The sequence below is a fragment of the Tamandua tetradactyla genome, chromosome 6, assembly GCF_023851605.1.
Source record: "Tamandua tetradactyla isolate mTamTet1 chromosome 6, mTamTet1.pri, whole genome shotgun sequence".
Lineage (NCBI taxonomy): Eukaryota > Metazoa > Chordata > Mammalia > Pilosa > Myrmecophagidae > Tamandua > Tamandua tetradactyla.
In genome coordinates this window covers 43,538,738-43,555,410 of record NC_135332.1, presented here as the reverse complement: position 1 = coordinate 43,555,410, position 16,673 = coordinate 43,538,738, and the positions used below count along the sequence as shown (strand labels likewise).

At 35.9% G+C, this 16,673-nt stretch overlaps 1 protein-coding gene across 2 annotated transcripts in view; it reads right to left on the bottom strand.

Moving 5' to 3' along the window:
* The window catches only part of USP32 (ubiquitin specific peptidase 32), a 332,680-nt gene that overhangs the window by 110,472 nt on the left and 205,535 nt on the right, over window positions 1-16,673 (bottom strand). For both annotated transcript variants that reach the window (XM_077165036.1, XM_077165035.1), the window contains exons 10-11: window positions 16,396-16,479; window positions 8,064-8,125 (exon numbers count right to left, since the gene is read on the bottom strand). In XM_077165036.1, coding sequence (XP_077021151.1) covers window positions 8,064-8,125; window positions 16,396-16,479 — 146 coding nt within the window. The remainder of the gene's footprint in view (window positions 1-8,063; window positions 8,126-16,395; window positions 16,480-16,673) is intronic.

Sequence of the window (16,673 nt, the reverse complement as noted above, 5' to 3'; positions counted from 1 at the left end):
CTGTATTCTGATTTACCTTAGTCCTATCCAGACCAGCTTCATTCATATCTCTAGTCAACTTTTTTAATAGTTGCTGTATGAGGTAATGCTGATGTTTCTGGCTTCAGAACTCTAACTCTGAATCTCAGGTGTCACACAAATACCCAAAGTCCAGGGGAACGACTAGGTTATACACAGATAGCTCAGCATCTAAGAATTTAGAAATAACAGTTAAAATCTGGAATAGATTTGACTGTTGTAAGAGATTACAATTTACCACAGGCCCCAACCTGATAACTCATGCTCTTGATTTCAATTATCCAAATTTGAATATTACGGTTAATCCATGAATGAGACATGGTATTTTTCCTTTTTGTTTTTGACAATTACATTCAACATACTGTCCTCAAGTTTCATTCACTTACTTGCATGCCTCACAACTTCATTTCTTCTTGCAGCCACTCAATAGTTCATTATATGTATATACCACAGTTCTTCCTTCTATTTGTGAATTGATATACCCTGAAACCACCTCTATCTATCGCAAATCAATCATACTCACACTCAGTGTCATTCAGTGTACTTATATAATTGCACTATCATCAGATAGTATTGTGCTATTCATTTCTGAATCTTTACAGTCAGTCTTGTTGCCCATTCTATATTCCTTCATCATCAAAAGCCCAATCTTTACCCTCTTTCTATCTCCTAATAACCTGTGTTTTTAACTCTCAAAGTTCACTCATTAATGTTAGTTCATAATACTGAGACCATATAGTATTTGTCCTTTAGTTTCTGGCTAGTTTCACTCAGCATAATTTCCTCAAGGCTCAATCCACACTGTTACATGTTTCATGACTTTATTCTGTCTTACAGCTGCATAATATTCCAACATATGTATATACCACAGCTTGTTTAGCCACTTGTCTGTTGATGGACATTTAGGCTGTCTCCATCTCTTGGCAATCGTGAATAATGCTACTATAAACATCGGTGGGTAAATGTCCTTTAGTGTCCTTGCTCTCAGCTCCTCTAAATACATGCTTAGTAAAGAGATTTCTGGATCAGATGGCAATTGTATACTTAGCTTCCTGAGAAGCCATCAAACTGCAGTCCAAAGTGGTTGCACTATTCTACATTCCCACCAACAGTGATGTGTGTGGCTCTTTCTCCAAATCCTTTTCAGCACTTGTCATTTTCTGTTTTTTTTTGACAATGGCCATTCTGTTGGATACGGGTTGATATCTCATACTGGTTTTGATTTGCATTTCCTTAACAGCAGTAGAGGTGAGCATCTTTTCAAACGCCTTTTAGCCATTTGTATTTCCTCTTCTGAAAAATGTGTCTATGTTCTTTGCCCACTTTTTATTGGGTTGTTATTGTTGTTGAGTCGTAGAATCTCTTTAAAATTATTCTGGATATTAAACCCTTATCTGATATGTGGTTTCCAAATATTATCTCCCATTGCATAGGCTGTCTTTTTAATTTCCTGACAAAGTTCTTTGATGCACGAAAGTGTTTTAGTCTTCCAATCCATGAACATGGTATGCCCTTCCATTTAGGTCTTCCATGATTTTTTCTTTAGCAATCTCTTGTAGTTTTCTGTGTATAGGTCTTTTGTGTCCTTAAATTTATTTCTAAATATTTCATTCTTTTGGTTGTTATTGTAAATGGAATTTTTTTTCTTGATTTCTTCCTCAGATTTCTCATTATTAGTTGTAGTAGCTAGGGTTCTCAAGAGAAACAGAATCAGCAGGAATTATCTGCAGATATAAAATTTATAAAAGTGTCTCATGTAACTGTGGGAATGTAGAGTCCAAAATTCGAAGGGCAGGCTGTCAAGCTGACGACTCTGAAGGAGGATCTGGGTGAACTCCACAGGAGAGGCTCGCCGGCTGAAGCAGGAAGAGAGCCTGGTTCTTCTGAATTCTCCTTAAAAGGCTTCCAGTGATTAGATTAAGTATCACTCGTTGCAGAAAACACTCACCTTGGCTGATTATAAATGGAATTAGCTGTGGATGCAGCTGACGTGACTGTGATTTAATTCTATGAAATGTCCTCATAGCAACAGACAGGTCAGCACTTGCCCAACCAGACAAATGGGTATCACCACCTGGCCAAGTTGACACATGAACTTGACCATGACACTGGTGTATAGGGACACTACTGATTTGGTGTTGATCTTGTACCCTGCCACTTTGCTGTACTCATTTATTTGCTCTACTAGCTTTGCTGAACATTTTTCAGGAATTTTGACATAATAGCATGCTATCTGCAAACAGTGAGAGTTTTACTTTTTCCTTTCTAATTTGGATTCCTTTCATTTTTCTTGCCTAATGCTCTGGCTAAACTTGAAGTATAACATTGAATAAAAATGGTGACAGTGGGCATCCTTGTCTTCTTCCTGATTTTAGAAGGAAAGCTTTCAGTCTTTCCCCATCAAGTATGATGTTACCTGTGGGATTTTCATATATTCCCTTTATCATGTTGAGGAAGTTCCCTTTTATTTCTATTCTTTGAAATGTTTTCATCAAGAAAATATGTTGAATTTTGTCAAATGCTTTTTCTGCATGGATTGAGAAACGTGGTTTTTCTGCTCTGATTTACTGATACGGTGTATTACATTAATTGAATTGAACCAGCCTTGCATAACCTGAATACATCCCACTTGGTCATGGAATTCTTTTAATGTGCTCTTGGATTCAATTTGCAAGTACTGTGTTGAGGATTTTTGCATCTATTTCATTAAAGAGATTGGTCTGCAATTTTCTGTTTTTGCAGTATCTTTGTCTGACTTTGGTATTAGGGGGATGTTGGCTTCATAGAATGAGTTAAGAAGCTTCCCATCCTCCTCCATTTTTTTGAAGAGTTTGAGCAGGATTGGTACTAATTCTTTTCTGAATACTTCGTAGAATTCACATATGAAGTTATCTGGTCCTGGTTTCTTTAGTACTTACTTCAGGTTTATCTGTGCTTGGGGCCTGTATTCAGCAGTCTGAATTTCTTAATTAATTCTGCAACTGGAGTCTGGTTGAGCTACCTTCCTTGCTCCTAGTAGGGTCTGTTTCTTTTCCTCTCCAGAACCAGCCTGCTGTGCCTGTGGGGGAGGGGTGCCAGCTTCCCCAGCTTGGGAGACATCCCCAGTTTTGGAGTATAATTTTTATATATTATTGAAGCTACATTAACATTAATTCAAAATAGACATCCCCAGCTTGGGAGTATAATTTTTATATATTTTTGAAGCTATATTAGTATTAATTCAAAATAGATTGCAATAAATTTAGGAGATTAATTGTAATCCCAGGTTAATCATTCTGTGTGTGATTTCAGCCATTTCATTTGTTCCAGATTGGTGAATTATGTAGTCATTTCTATTCCCCAACAGTTGTTCCATTCAGTTCCTGGTTATTTACTAGCTTCCCTGGAGGCCGAACTAAATTCCACACTTCATTTCACTACCACTTTGCCCCACCTTTCTCAAATGATTTTTATGACATAAAAAATTGTGATTCCTTTCTCATTTCCCTTTCTGTATATATTTAGTTATTTTCTTAATGATTACCCTGGGATTATAATTAATCTCTTAAATTTATTACAATCTATTTTGAATTAATACTAAAGTAGCTTCAATAATATATAAAAATTATACTCACATAGCACTTCACTCCTGTCCTTTATGTTGTTGCCATTACAAGCTACTTTTTTGTAGCAAGTTCATTGAGTACTTTCTCAGGAATGATTTCTATTAATTTCTCCTGAGAATGAGTTCTAATTTTTTGTTTCTTTGCATGTTTTATACTTCCTTGCTGAAAACTGGACATTCTGTATATTATATTGTCACAATTCTGGAAATCAGTTTCTTTGACTTCTTCAGTGTTTGTTTTTATTGCTTATGTAGGTTAAAGTTGTTTGTTTAGTAACTCTTACAAACTTTTATTTTAGAGTCTGTATTTTTATCTGAGTCTCTGTTCCTTAGCTTGTGGTCAGGTAGCAGGTATACTTTTTTGAACTTATCAATTTTAATTAAAAATTTCCAAAATTTCTAAATGTTCTGTACCCACCAAGAACAACTCCACTTTCTCCTCTTCCCCAATCTTCTGTTCACTTCTAATCTACATTTTATAAATATAAATGTCCTACTTCTAGATATTTTACATAAGTTAAATCATACACTATCTGTCATTACGTCCCTTGCTTATTTCACTCAGTATAATGTTTTCAAGGCTCATCCCTAGTGCAGTATGTCTCAGAAATTCATTCTTTCTTACATTAAAGTAATATCCATTGTTTCCATCTTTTGGCTAATGTGAATAATGCTGCTATGAACATCGGTATACATGTATCTGTTTGAATTCTTGTTTTCAATTCCTTTGGGTATCTACCTATGAGCAGAATTATCAGATCATACGGAATTTCTAAATTTAACTTTTTGAGTAACCACCATGCTGCTTTCCACAGTGACTGCACCATTTTTCATATCCACCAATAATGTCCAAGAGTTCTAATATCTCCACATCCTTGCCAACACTTATTTTTTAATTTTGAAAACAACAGCAATCCTTCAGGGCATAAAGTGGAATCTCATTGTGGCTTTCATTTGCATTTCTCTACTAGCTAACAATGCTGGAGAATCTATTTATTGAATATTCATATATCCTTTTTGGGAAAATGTCTGAAGAACTGCTAAACTGTTTTCTATGATGGCTGCGCCAATTTACATTCACACTAACAATGAACAAGTGTTCATTGCAGCTAGCAAACTAGAACAGATGGGTAATCACTTCCTGTTTCATTGTCTTGAAATCTGTTGCACATTGTACATTTTGACATTTTAATGTCTTTATTCCAGCATTTAGTCCCTGAGCTGTCTATTCCTTAAGAGTATATCCAGATAGTGATATGACTACTGTTTCTGCCTATAGGCCTAGTTTAGGAGTGTCAGCCGGAGACAAATTTCCAGGTTCAATCCTTCAAGATGCCATCTCAATAGATTGGCACTGACATACACACACCTCAGTATGCACACAGGGGTTAGTTACTCTGCTCCCTTTGAAAGAGGGCCAGGGATCTGCAATTGGAGTGGGAGCACAGGATGGCATCCCACTCCAATAGCAAGTGGGTGGGAGAGGGGCCAAGGGGTCAACAAAAGTGCCACAAGCTTCTCCTACTGCATTTAAATTGTGTTTTCTTTACTTGACACTTTCCCAGTTAAAGCAACCCTTAAAATTGCTCACCAGAGTTCTGAGGAAGATGACATTGCTAGTTTTTGCTGGTTGTTCCATGATTCTGTGGGGGACTCTTCCAACACCATAATATGGTGAGTTTAGTCTTGTGAATTTTTTTTTTTGTATGGTATACGGCGGGGTCACATTTCATTCTTTTTCATGTTAATATACCATTATTGTAGTATCATGTGTTGAATTTTTTATTTGTTTGGGAAGTTCATGGGGTGAATTTTTTTCCACAAAAAAAATGGCTATGTTTTATCTTATTTTATTTTTGGGGGCAGTGCATGGGCTGGGGATCAAACCTGGGTCATGTTCATGGCAAGCATTCTTCCACTGAACTACCCATACACCCCAGGTAGCATTCTTAAATGTGGTCTTCAGACCAGTGGCATCAGTATCACCCGGAACTTAGAAATCTAATTTCTCAGGCCTCACCCAAGACCTATTGAATCAGAAACCCTGGAAGGAAGACCAGGAATTTTTTTTACCCTCTCTTTTATAGAATCTTTATTATGAAAGGTCACTGTTAACAATGTGAAACATATGGAAGCCACTGCTTGTGAAGTCATTCACAAACTCTTAATTGCAGAGAGGCAATATCTAGTTCATTGCTATATATGAGTACAGACTTTCTTCCTGTATAATTTGGAGTTTGCATTCTTTACCATAGTGAAATCATACTATATCTATCCTTTTGTCTCTGGCTGATTTCACTCAGCATTATATCCACAAGGTTCATCCATGTCATCATATGCTTTAGGATCTCATTTCATCACATTGCTGTCTAATATTCCATTGTGTGTACACTACATTTTGTTTATCCACTTGCCAGCTGATGGATACTTGGACTGTTTCCACATTTTGGCAATTATGAATAGTGTCACTATGAATACTGGTGTACAAATGTCTGTTTGTCTCACTGCTTTCTGCTCTTCTGGGTATGTATCTAATATTGGTATTGCCTCATCATAGGGCAACTTGACCTGAATTCTAAGGGACTGCCAAACTGTAGTGAGTTCTAAGGAACTGCCAAACTATCTTACACAGCAGCTGTACCATTATAATTCCCACCAGCAGTGAATAAGTGTTCCAATGTCTACAAATCTCCAATATTTGTAGTTTCCTATTTGTTTAATAGGAGCCATTCTTACAGGTGTGAGATGATATCTCTGTCTTTTATAAAATGCCTTTTTATTTGAAAATTTTTTAGTATCCAATTTGATTTTCTTATTTTTGTTGTTGTTTAGATGGGAAAGTTTATGTTGTATATATGTTCCCACATTTAAACTAATGAGACAATGACAATTAAATGTGATACATGAAATCATGGACAGAACTAATACTGGAGTAGAAATGGCTTAAAAGGACTATTGGAATATAGACTGTAAACGTTATACCAATGTTAAAAATTTCTTGAACTTGATAACTGCAGTTAAGGTAGTTGTACAAGTGAATGTCCTTGTCCAGAGGAACAGTAAATGGAAGTATTACATGTTCAAGGAGCATGATATATGCAATCTACTATCAAATGGTCAGAATATAGACAAAAAATGATAGATTAGCTTGCACAGGTCGTTCATTGGTAGAATGCTCGCCTTTCATGCAGGAGACCTGGGTTTGATTTCCAGACCATGCACCCCAAAAAACCCAAAGAACAAACATTAGAGACAGATGATAGACAGAAAGAACAATATGGCAAACGTGGCAAAATTTTAAATTGGTGGACGTAGGTATCTGGGTGAGGGCAGGGTTATGTTGAATTTCTCGGTATGGGGTTTGTATCATATTTTTAACTATCCTATAAATTTGAAATTATTTAAAAATATAAGTTAAATTGGAATGTGTAATGCAATGAATCTTGTGGTGGACAATGCCTGTGATTAACTGTCCCTATAAAAAAAATTATTTCATGAACGAAAACAAATGTATGGCACTTTCACAAAGAATTAATAACAGAGGAGTTCATGGAAAAAGATGTACCTATTGCAAACTACATCCTAGAGTTAAGAGTAATATTTTAATACGCTTTCATCAATAGTAACAAATGTACTACACCAATACTATGGGTCAATAATGGGGGGAAAGGATATGAGGTATGGGAGGATTTGGGTGTTCATTTTTATTTTTATTTCTTTTCTGGAGGAATGAAAATGTTTAGAAATTGATCATGGGATTGTATGTAAGACTATGTGATGATACTGTGAGCCTGTAACTGTATACTTCAGATGGTTTGTATGGTGTGTGAATATATCTCAATAAAAGTGCATTAAAAATAATAAATGTTTAAAAACAAAACAAAACGAAACACACAGCTAGTAAATTGACAAATTCAGGATTTGAACATAACCTGGCTCTAGTACATGTGAAAGACCAAGATAAAGAACTTGGATTTTATCTAGCAGGCAAAGGGGAGTCATTAAAGGGTTTCAAGCTGGGGAGTAACATAAGACAAAAAGCTTTAAAAAGTTCCCCTTGCTTATGTGCCTCATCTTCCAATCTGGCTAAACTTGACAGAAGTAGGTGGTCACAGAGAAGTGAGAGTACACAAGATGGAGAGGGGTTTTGATGGATCCTGACTGGGTGCAGAGCTTCATTTGGGCATCAACATAGCTCCATAATCTTCATCTGTGAATTTAGTCTAAATTTAATTTGAGTTCTAAATTAATCCATGCCTTTGACTAGGAATGCATTTTAACAAAAATATTTCAGTATGAACTATTTAGGAGAAACAGAGTTTGACTGTAATGATTAATTAAAATGGAACATGCTGTTACTTAGTAAGTAATGCATTTCAGATGGTAGAAACTTTGATTAGATAATGAAAAATACAGAGTTAGATTCAAAGTACAAACTTACCTAATAATTTGCCCTTCCTCTTCTGGAGTAGCTGGTCTTAACCCCAGAACTATGTGACATACCTAAGAAAAAAATGGTTAATTAAACTTTAGCTGATAAAAGCCAATGACTAGCCTGAGATCCCCTTTCTAAAAGGAAACTTTCACTGTCAAGAGCTTTCACCTGATAGATTTTGAAATGGTGCACTTGAGCAAATTTTAACTTAAACTTTTTTTAGTAAACAAACAATTTCAATGAAGTTAACTTCCAAATATCTATATGGGATAGGGAAATAATAAGGGTAAAAGAAAAGAAAAATCAAACTTTCAGAACAGTTCTCTGATACTCTATATTTTTATGTAATGCTCTCTTAGGCAACGTGATTTTCTTTACCAAAATCTAAAAAGTCTACCATGCTACTTGGAGAGGAATGTGAAGGGGAGATGAGGAGGATACAGGTGATGAAAAAGATGATAATAGAATTTTAATTTCAACAGCTCTAGAAAAAAACGATTGCCATTAATGCTGAATATGTCTTTTAAGGCTCATTTCCTCCTTCATTTACTTCACTTTCCTGAATATCATCATAAAAACTTCATTTAAAAAAAAATAATTTATCAAAAAATATTTCAAGCATACAGCAAAGGTAAAAGAATTTTATAGCAAATACCTACATACCTACCACATAGCTCCTAACATTAATGTTACTATAATACATGCATCAATCTATCCGTCAATCCATCTCACTTTTTGGATGCATTTCAAAGTAAATTGTAGATATTAATTCAGTTTTTTTAAATACATCACTGAGGAGATCATAAACTAAGCTTCAACATCTTTATACAGTTTTGTCTCTTTAACATAAAATTTATATAATAATGACTAGCAGGGCCTTGAGAGTGGTCCAGGTAGGGGGTGAGCTCAGAGTCACTCAATTATGCACCCAGGCTATAATCACTGCTACCCACTTATTCTGTCTTCTTGTAAAGACATTCTAGAAGCATGAGCACAAGTGTATTTGTCTCCCAGAAGGGTTAATGCAGAGTGAATGGATATATATCTCTTTCAAAAAGTATTGCCAGGGAATCTGGTAGAATAGGATAGGCTGAGTTCAGCCCTGCTCCGTGGAACAGCAAGATAGGGTCTTCTACGTTACATAGAGAGGTCCTGAACAAAAAAGTCGAGAAACTGAAATAGAATGGAATGAGTGAGGTTGGGCATGACCCCACCAGGGGCAAATGGCCACGCACGGGGGAGTGCAGGTCCAAAGGAACAGATGGTTCCTCCACTCCAGCCTACCCCCACAGCTAGCTTGGGAGATCTTCCCATGCAGCTCCACAGCCAGGAGCTCCCGTGGGGAACCTGGAAGCATGCCCAGCTACCCACTGTAACCAGCTGCCTCACCATGAGCCAGGACCAGCTGTCAGGCATTTCCAAATTGGTGTGGGCAAGGTCAGCTGAAATATCCAGTCCCACAGCCCAAGGACATCCCAAGTAGAAGCCTGGGAAGCACCAGGCCTATCAGGCCCAGAAATCAAGCCTCTGCTGATCTGCAGACTGTTCAACCTGGGTCAGCACACCAAGATCAGTGGCTCTGGCTGGAATTATATCGGGTCTCCGTCTTGCTCAGACAGCAGTTGCAGTTGGGGAGAGGCAGGCCTGAGGGGAAGAGGTGGCTCAAAGATGTCATCTATTCTAAAGTAGAATCGCATCCCCTCTGTAAGATCTGGGCTTTGGTTTGGCAGGGAATTACTGACAAACCAAGTGCAAAACAGGACCTTCAACGCAAACCTAAGCAAAAACAAAACCTAAGACAAAGTGAAGGAAACCAACTTTCAAAACAACCTTGATATAATCAAATACCCCAAACACAACAGAAAATCACAAAGCACGTGAAGATTCAGGCAGATAAAGTCCAGTCAAATAACAAAATTAAAACACTGTAGGGGACACAGAACTTGGAACAACTCATCAAGGATGTTCAAAGGGACATAAATGATACCAAGAAGATACTGGAAGATTATAAAAAGAATTTGAAAGAATAAATAGAAAAGTAGTAAATTTCACTGTGATGAAAATTAAAAATATACTAGATACACAACCGCAGATTTGAAGAGGCTGAAGAAAGAGTAAGTGAGCTAGAAGACAGGAAAATTGAACTCAAACGCACAAAAGAACAAATGGCAAGAAAGATGGAAAAAGTGTGACGGGACTTCAGGGAAATGACTGAAAACACAAAGAGCACAAATATAAGAATTATTGGTACAAGTTGCTTAACCTCTAAGTCTCATTTTCATCATCTATAGGAATATACTAATGCCTACCTTTCAGCAGTGTTTAAGTTTAGAGATTCCAGGCAACTCCAATTTTCTGCCTTAATGGAGGAAAGCAATAGATATTCCTAAGACAGTGAGTTTTTCTTTTATTTGTGAGGCATCATATGAAATTTTTTCCCTACAGGTTTATCTTCCTAATTTTTGCTCAGGTTAAGATGTAAACTCCTTTATATTTCTGGGGGTCTGTGAGGGTTACAGGAATACGCGTGTGTGCAGCAGTTTGCCAAGGAGATGTGCAAGTTTTTTGCAGATAAATGAGAGCTGATAATAAAATGTTGGTCAACATGTGGGAAAAAAAAATTCATTGGTGTCCAAGGAAAAAAGAAGAGTAATGGGCTAGGATGGTTAGTTTAAGAGATAATAGGGGAAAACTTCCCAACTATTATAAAAGATATAAATATATAAATCAAAGGAGCCCAATAACCACAAATTGGATAAATCTAATTAGGCTTATTCCAAGGCACATACTAATCAAACCGTCAAATATTGAAGAGAAGTTGAAAGTTCTGAAAGCACCAAGTGCAAAGCGATTCACTACATACAAGAAAAACCACATAAGACTGAGTTCAGACTACTCAGTAGGAACCATGGATGCGAGAAGGCAGTGGCATGATATATTTAAGATCCTGAACAAAAAAAGACAAGAACTCCTTATCTAGCCAAACTGTCATTCAAAACTGAGGGAGAGATTAAAAAAAAATCTTAGATAAATGCTGAGAAGATCTGTAAACAGGAGGCCTGCCCTACAAGAAGTACTAAAGGGAATTAGTAGTAGAGGAGGGAATCCTATCTAACTCATATTATGAAGTCAGCAACACCCTAATAAACCAGATGAAGATACCGCAAGAAAGGAAAATTACAGACCAATCTCTGGTGAATATAAACACAAAAATCCTGATCAGTATAGTTGCAAATCAAGCCCGACAGCACATTAAAAGAATTATACACTATGACCAAGTGGGTTTTATCCCAGGTATGTAAGGGTGGTTCAACATAAGAAAATCAATTAATGTAATATAGCACATTAACAAACTGAAATGGAAAAATCAAATGATCATATCATCTCATGCTGAAAAAGCATTAGATAAAAATTCAGCATCCTTTTCTGATTAAAAAACACTTCAAAAGGTGGGAATCAAGGGAAATTTTCTCAATATCATAAAGGACATATATGAAAAACCCACAGACAGCATTATACTTAACAATGACAGATTAAAAGCCTTCCCCCAAGATCAGGAAAGAGACAAGGATGCCCACTGTAACCAGTGTTATTCTAGCTAGAGTTATCAGGCAGGAGAAAGTAATAAAAGGAAGAAGTAAAATTTTCATTATCTGCAGATGACATGATCCTATACTTGGAAAATCCTGAGAAATGTATGACAAAACTACATGAGCTAATAAACAATTTCAGGAAAGTGGAGAGACAAAGGCTAATGTACAAAAATCAGTAATATTTCTGTACACAAGTAATGACCTAAGGAGAGAATTAAGGAAAAAAATCACATTCAAAACAGCAACTAAGAGAATCAAGTATCTAGGAATAAACTTAAAGGACGTGTACACTAAAAACTACAAAACATTGCTAACAGAAATCACAGAAGATCTAAATAGGTGGAAAGACACTCCCTGCTCATGGAAAGGAAGGATGAATGTCATTAAGATGTCAATTCTACCCAAACTGATCTACAGATTCATTGTAATACCGATCCAAACTCCAATACTCTCTTAATGGTATCTCTTGATAAAAAGAAGCTCTTAATTTTAATGAAGTCCAACTTAATCTTTTCTTTTATGTCTAGTGCTTTTCGCCTCCTGTTTAAGACTCTCTGTGACCTCAAAGTTAAGATATTCTACATTATTTTCTAGAAACTTCATTTCTTATTTTTCATATTGAGATCTACAATCTACTTGGAATTTTTATGTATGGTATGTGATAGGAATAAGGATTCATTTTTTTCCATGTGGATATCAACTGACCCAGCACCATTTGGTCAAAAGACCACTCTTTCTCTGCACTGTAATGTCTACCTTTATTATACATCAACTGATCATATGTAGAAGTCTGTTTAAGGACTCTCTATTCTGTTCATTGGTCCGTTTGTCTAATTTTATGCAAATATCACATTGTATTAATTGCTACCACTTTATAATAATTCCTAATATCTGGTAATATAAGTCCTGAAACTTTGTTCTTCTTCAATATTATCTTGGCTATTCTAGACTTTTTGTACTTTTATATGCATTTAGAATCAGCTTGCCAAGTTTTACAAAAACAAACAATGACAACAAACCTACTGGGATTCTGACTGTAAATACACCAGGTCTATAAATCAATTTGAGAAGAACTGTCATCTTTACAGTATTGAGCCTTCCAATTCATGAATATGGATTACCCTCTTGGTATTTGTTTCCTATTGCTGCTGTAACAAATTACCAAAAATTTAGCAGCTAAAAACAACACAAATTTATCATTTTACAGTTCCAAATGTCAGAATCTGGGCATGGATCTCAATGAACAAAATCTACATATCAGTAGGACTGAATTCCTTTTAAGAGGATCTGGGGAAGAATCTGTTTCCTTGCATTTTCAGTTTCTAGGGACTACCCACATTCCTTGGGTTGTAGTCCTTCCTCTATTTCAAAGTCAGCAATGTTGCAACTCTCTGCCCTTCTGGAGTCATATTTCTTTCTCTCTGGCTGGGAAAAGTTCTTGATTAATAGGACTAAGGTGATTAGATTAGTCTTCACCTGGATCATCTACAATATTCTGCATATCACAGGACACTTAAGCTGATACATCTGCAAAGTCCATTTTGCCATGTGAGATAACATATTCACAGGTTCTGGGGATTTGGGTGTGAATAATTTTTTTTGGAGGGGAGGAGGTTGGGGTGGTGGGGAATTTTTCTTCTACTACAACTCTAATACTTGATACTGTTTTTACAAACGTACAGAAAACCCTAATTATATTTGGCATCCTACCCCTGCAAAATATTGAACACCGAGTTTACAAAAATAAAGATATTCCCTCAGGAGGAAATGTTTTCAGAAGTTTAATTCTACTGACATTTACATATATCATAACTTAAATATCCAAAACACCCAACAAAGAGTGGGATCTTGGTAAGCAAATAATATAAGAGAATAATTCAATCCTGAATTACTAAACTTACCAGCTAACTCTACTAATGTTAATACCCAGAGAGAAAATAAAACAACAGCTTAGCATAACTATCTGCTTCCCTGTATATTTACTGACCATATAGTTTTGCCTTTCTTTTTTGGGGGGGTGGGGGCGGCGGTGAAGGTCGGGGGGATATAGGCAGGCTCCAGGAATCAAACCCAGGTCTCTGGCACAGGAGGTGAGAATTTTGCCACTGAGCCACTGGTGCACCGACCTGACCATATAGTTTGTTTTCTTTTCCCCAATATTCTTTTGAAAATAAATCTGAAGAGAGCGCACGGGTAGTTCAGTGGTTAGAATGCCTGCCTTCCATGTTGGAAACTCGGGTTCAATTTCTGGACCCTGTACCCAAAAACAAAAAAAAAACAAAAACAAAACAAAAACTAAACCTAAAGACAAGATAAAGCAAATATAGTAAGATGTAATGATAAAGTCTATGTGGTAAGTATACGTGTTTACTGTAAAAACCTTTAAACTGATCATAAAATGCTGAAAATGAACATGTGCACATATACACACACACAGGCAAATCTCAAGTGGACAAACCCACTGATGTTTGTCAATTACAAAGTGGGGTCATAGAAAAATAGTGCTACTTCAAGTCCTTGACAAGAATGAAATAATGAAGGCAACATGAAAAGTCAAAGTGCTATATTATGCAGGAGTTATAAGATGGTTCAAACAGACAAGTGATCAAAATGTTGATATATTTAATATGAGATAAAGCAGATTTAAAAGGAGTAATAGAGAAGCAACCAGTCCTGTAGTACTTGGAACTAAAAATTTTCTCAAAGTTGGCAACACTTCCCCAGATCAAAAGGAGCAAACATCTTCTATCATCAAGTGGCTCCCAGATATCCTTCCCCAATCCAAGACTGGTGAGCTGCAGACCAAGTTTGAGTATACGCACCACCGGCACAGGCATGTGGCAGAATACCAAGACCACCAGGCCACCCTGGACCAGCCCTTGAAGTGGCCCTGCTGACTACTATCATTTTCCCCTGAAAGGAACAGAAGTGGCTTTTGCTGCTAAATTTGCACATTTTCACTCCCTTGACTATTTTAAATACTAGTGAGACATTAGATGACCCTGCTTCTTAGTAAACTGCACTTAGTGAAGATGCGATTCCTCAAAGCATTCAAGCATGTTCTGCTGAAGAAAAGCTCTTGTAAATAGCCTTTTTGGTGCCACTGTGTTTAGCCTTCATTATAACTTGTACAGTATTGCTGCTAGTTTTAAAAGGAACAAAAAGAAAACCAGTTCACTTTTCCTTTTCATGGGCTCACCTTTAGAGCTTATTTCACCCTTTTTCTAATTCTCTTTATAAGAAGTTAGGGTGCTCAGTCTGACACCAACAGTGTTGGAAAGTTAATAATAGCCTGGTTAGGCAGAATGTTATGGATCATCCTGGCTGTGCCCTTTATTCTATTCTCAAATAAAGCATAGCGTCACTAGTTTTCCAAAAGTTAAAAAAAAAAGACTATAGGATCTACTAAACTAAGGACGGTATTTTAAATGAGATTAAAATAGCTGATTTTATCAAGTAAATCATTCTGTTTATAGTGGTGATTTATACTCTTTTCATAAATATTTTATAAAGCCATTATCTTGAATCCCTGTGGAAGTACTAACAACTAAGCAAGTTGACTGATTTAAATGGCTTATCAGATTGATATGTTTTAAATATGCAACAATTAGGCATTAGCAGTCAGAAAAGACCAGTTTCCAAGTTATTTCAACACAGCTGCCCCAAACAAGTTATTCTTTATTTGAAATGGAAGATCGTAACAGATACAAAGATATCAAATCAGTCTGATCTTCACTGGGGTAGTACTTTTACAAGGAAAGGAAAATAAAATAAGGAGAAATTAAAAAGCCAGTATTAAACCAATCAAAATATTTATGAAGATCTAGGAAAAGTGGGAAAACAAATTACTTTTAAAAACTGAAGCCAGAGAACTACTGAAAAAAAGTTAAAATCTGGCAAGCTTTATGACTCCTGGCAAATTTTTACCCTACCCTCCTTTCATCCTCAGTGTTTCCTGGCCTTTCAAAATAATAAAAACTGAGAAAAGACTTTGCAGCTATGGTAATCTAACTGGAAAGATTGTAATATACTCAAAAAAATCTACAGTTGCCTATTTATTATTAATGCTTCTGTTCATACTGACTAATTTGTGAGGAAAGGCCTTTTTCTTTAGTTAATAAACCTTTTATAGCATCTCACTAAGAGCAAACAAATAATCAAAGAAAACACTGTCATTTTAACAGAGTGAAAACCAAATTCCTGTTTTCAATGAAGATATATCTGCTAAGAAAACTTTTAAAAATCTTATAAAACTATAAAATCTTAGCCAACCTTAACCACAACCAATAACATTCACTTCCAACAAGACTTCTAGAACTTTCTATATCCATCTATTTTGCCCTACCCATTCCTGTTTCTCATTCTGCGACAATGAGTTATTTTACCTTAGGGGAAAAAGTACTCTCTTTTGGAAAGGCCTTTTAAAAAGACAACAAGGAAGAAAAATCATAAATTATGATACTTTTAGCAATTTAAATGATTCTCTATATGATTACATGCTGCTCTAGCATAAGTTATATAAGATAAACATAATCAGCTATACCATCAGCTCATGCTGTATCTTATCTTTCAAGGTGGTATACAGGATAATGTACTTCTGTCTTTTAAAAATATATGGGTTTGTAGCTTAGCAATGTTAAGAAAATCAACCTGAGCCATAGATGTGATAGCTTTAGTTTGTGTACAGCAGAAAAGATGTGAAACTACTGCTATTATTTATCAAGTGTCATTGATTATAAACATACCTGGAAAAGGAGATTCAAAAATTCATTGGCAAGAACATTTTTCACACTCCAGATCTGATAGTCCTCCAGAGTAAGATGACCCATCTGAAACACAGATAATATTTATAAAGATCTCATGTTAAGAACAACCTTATTTTTACAGAACTGGAATAAAAGTTGGTTTATTAAACTTTTATTGGTTGATTTTTTGAGAGCAAACCAATAATTTTCAATAGATCTAATGGGGTTTATCTGAAAAATTTTTAAATGACAAAACTTAAACAAATGCCATTTGAAAC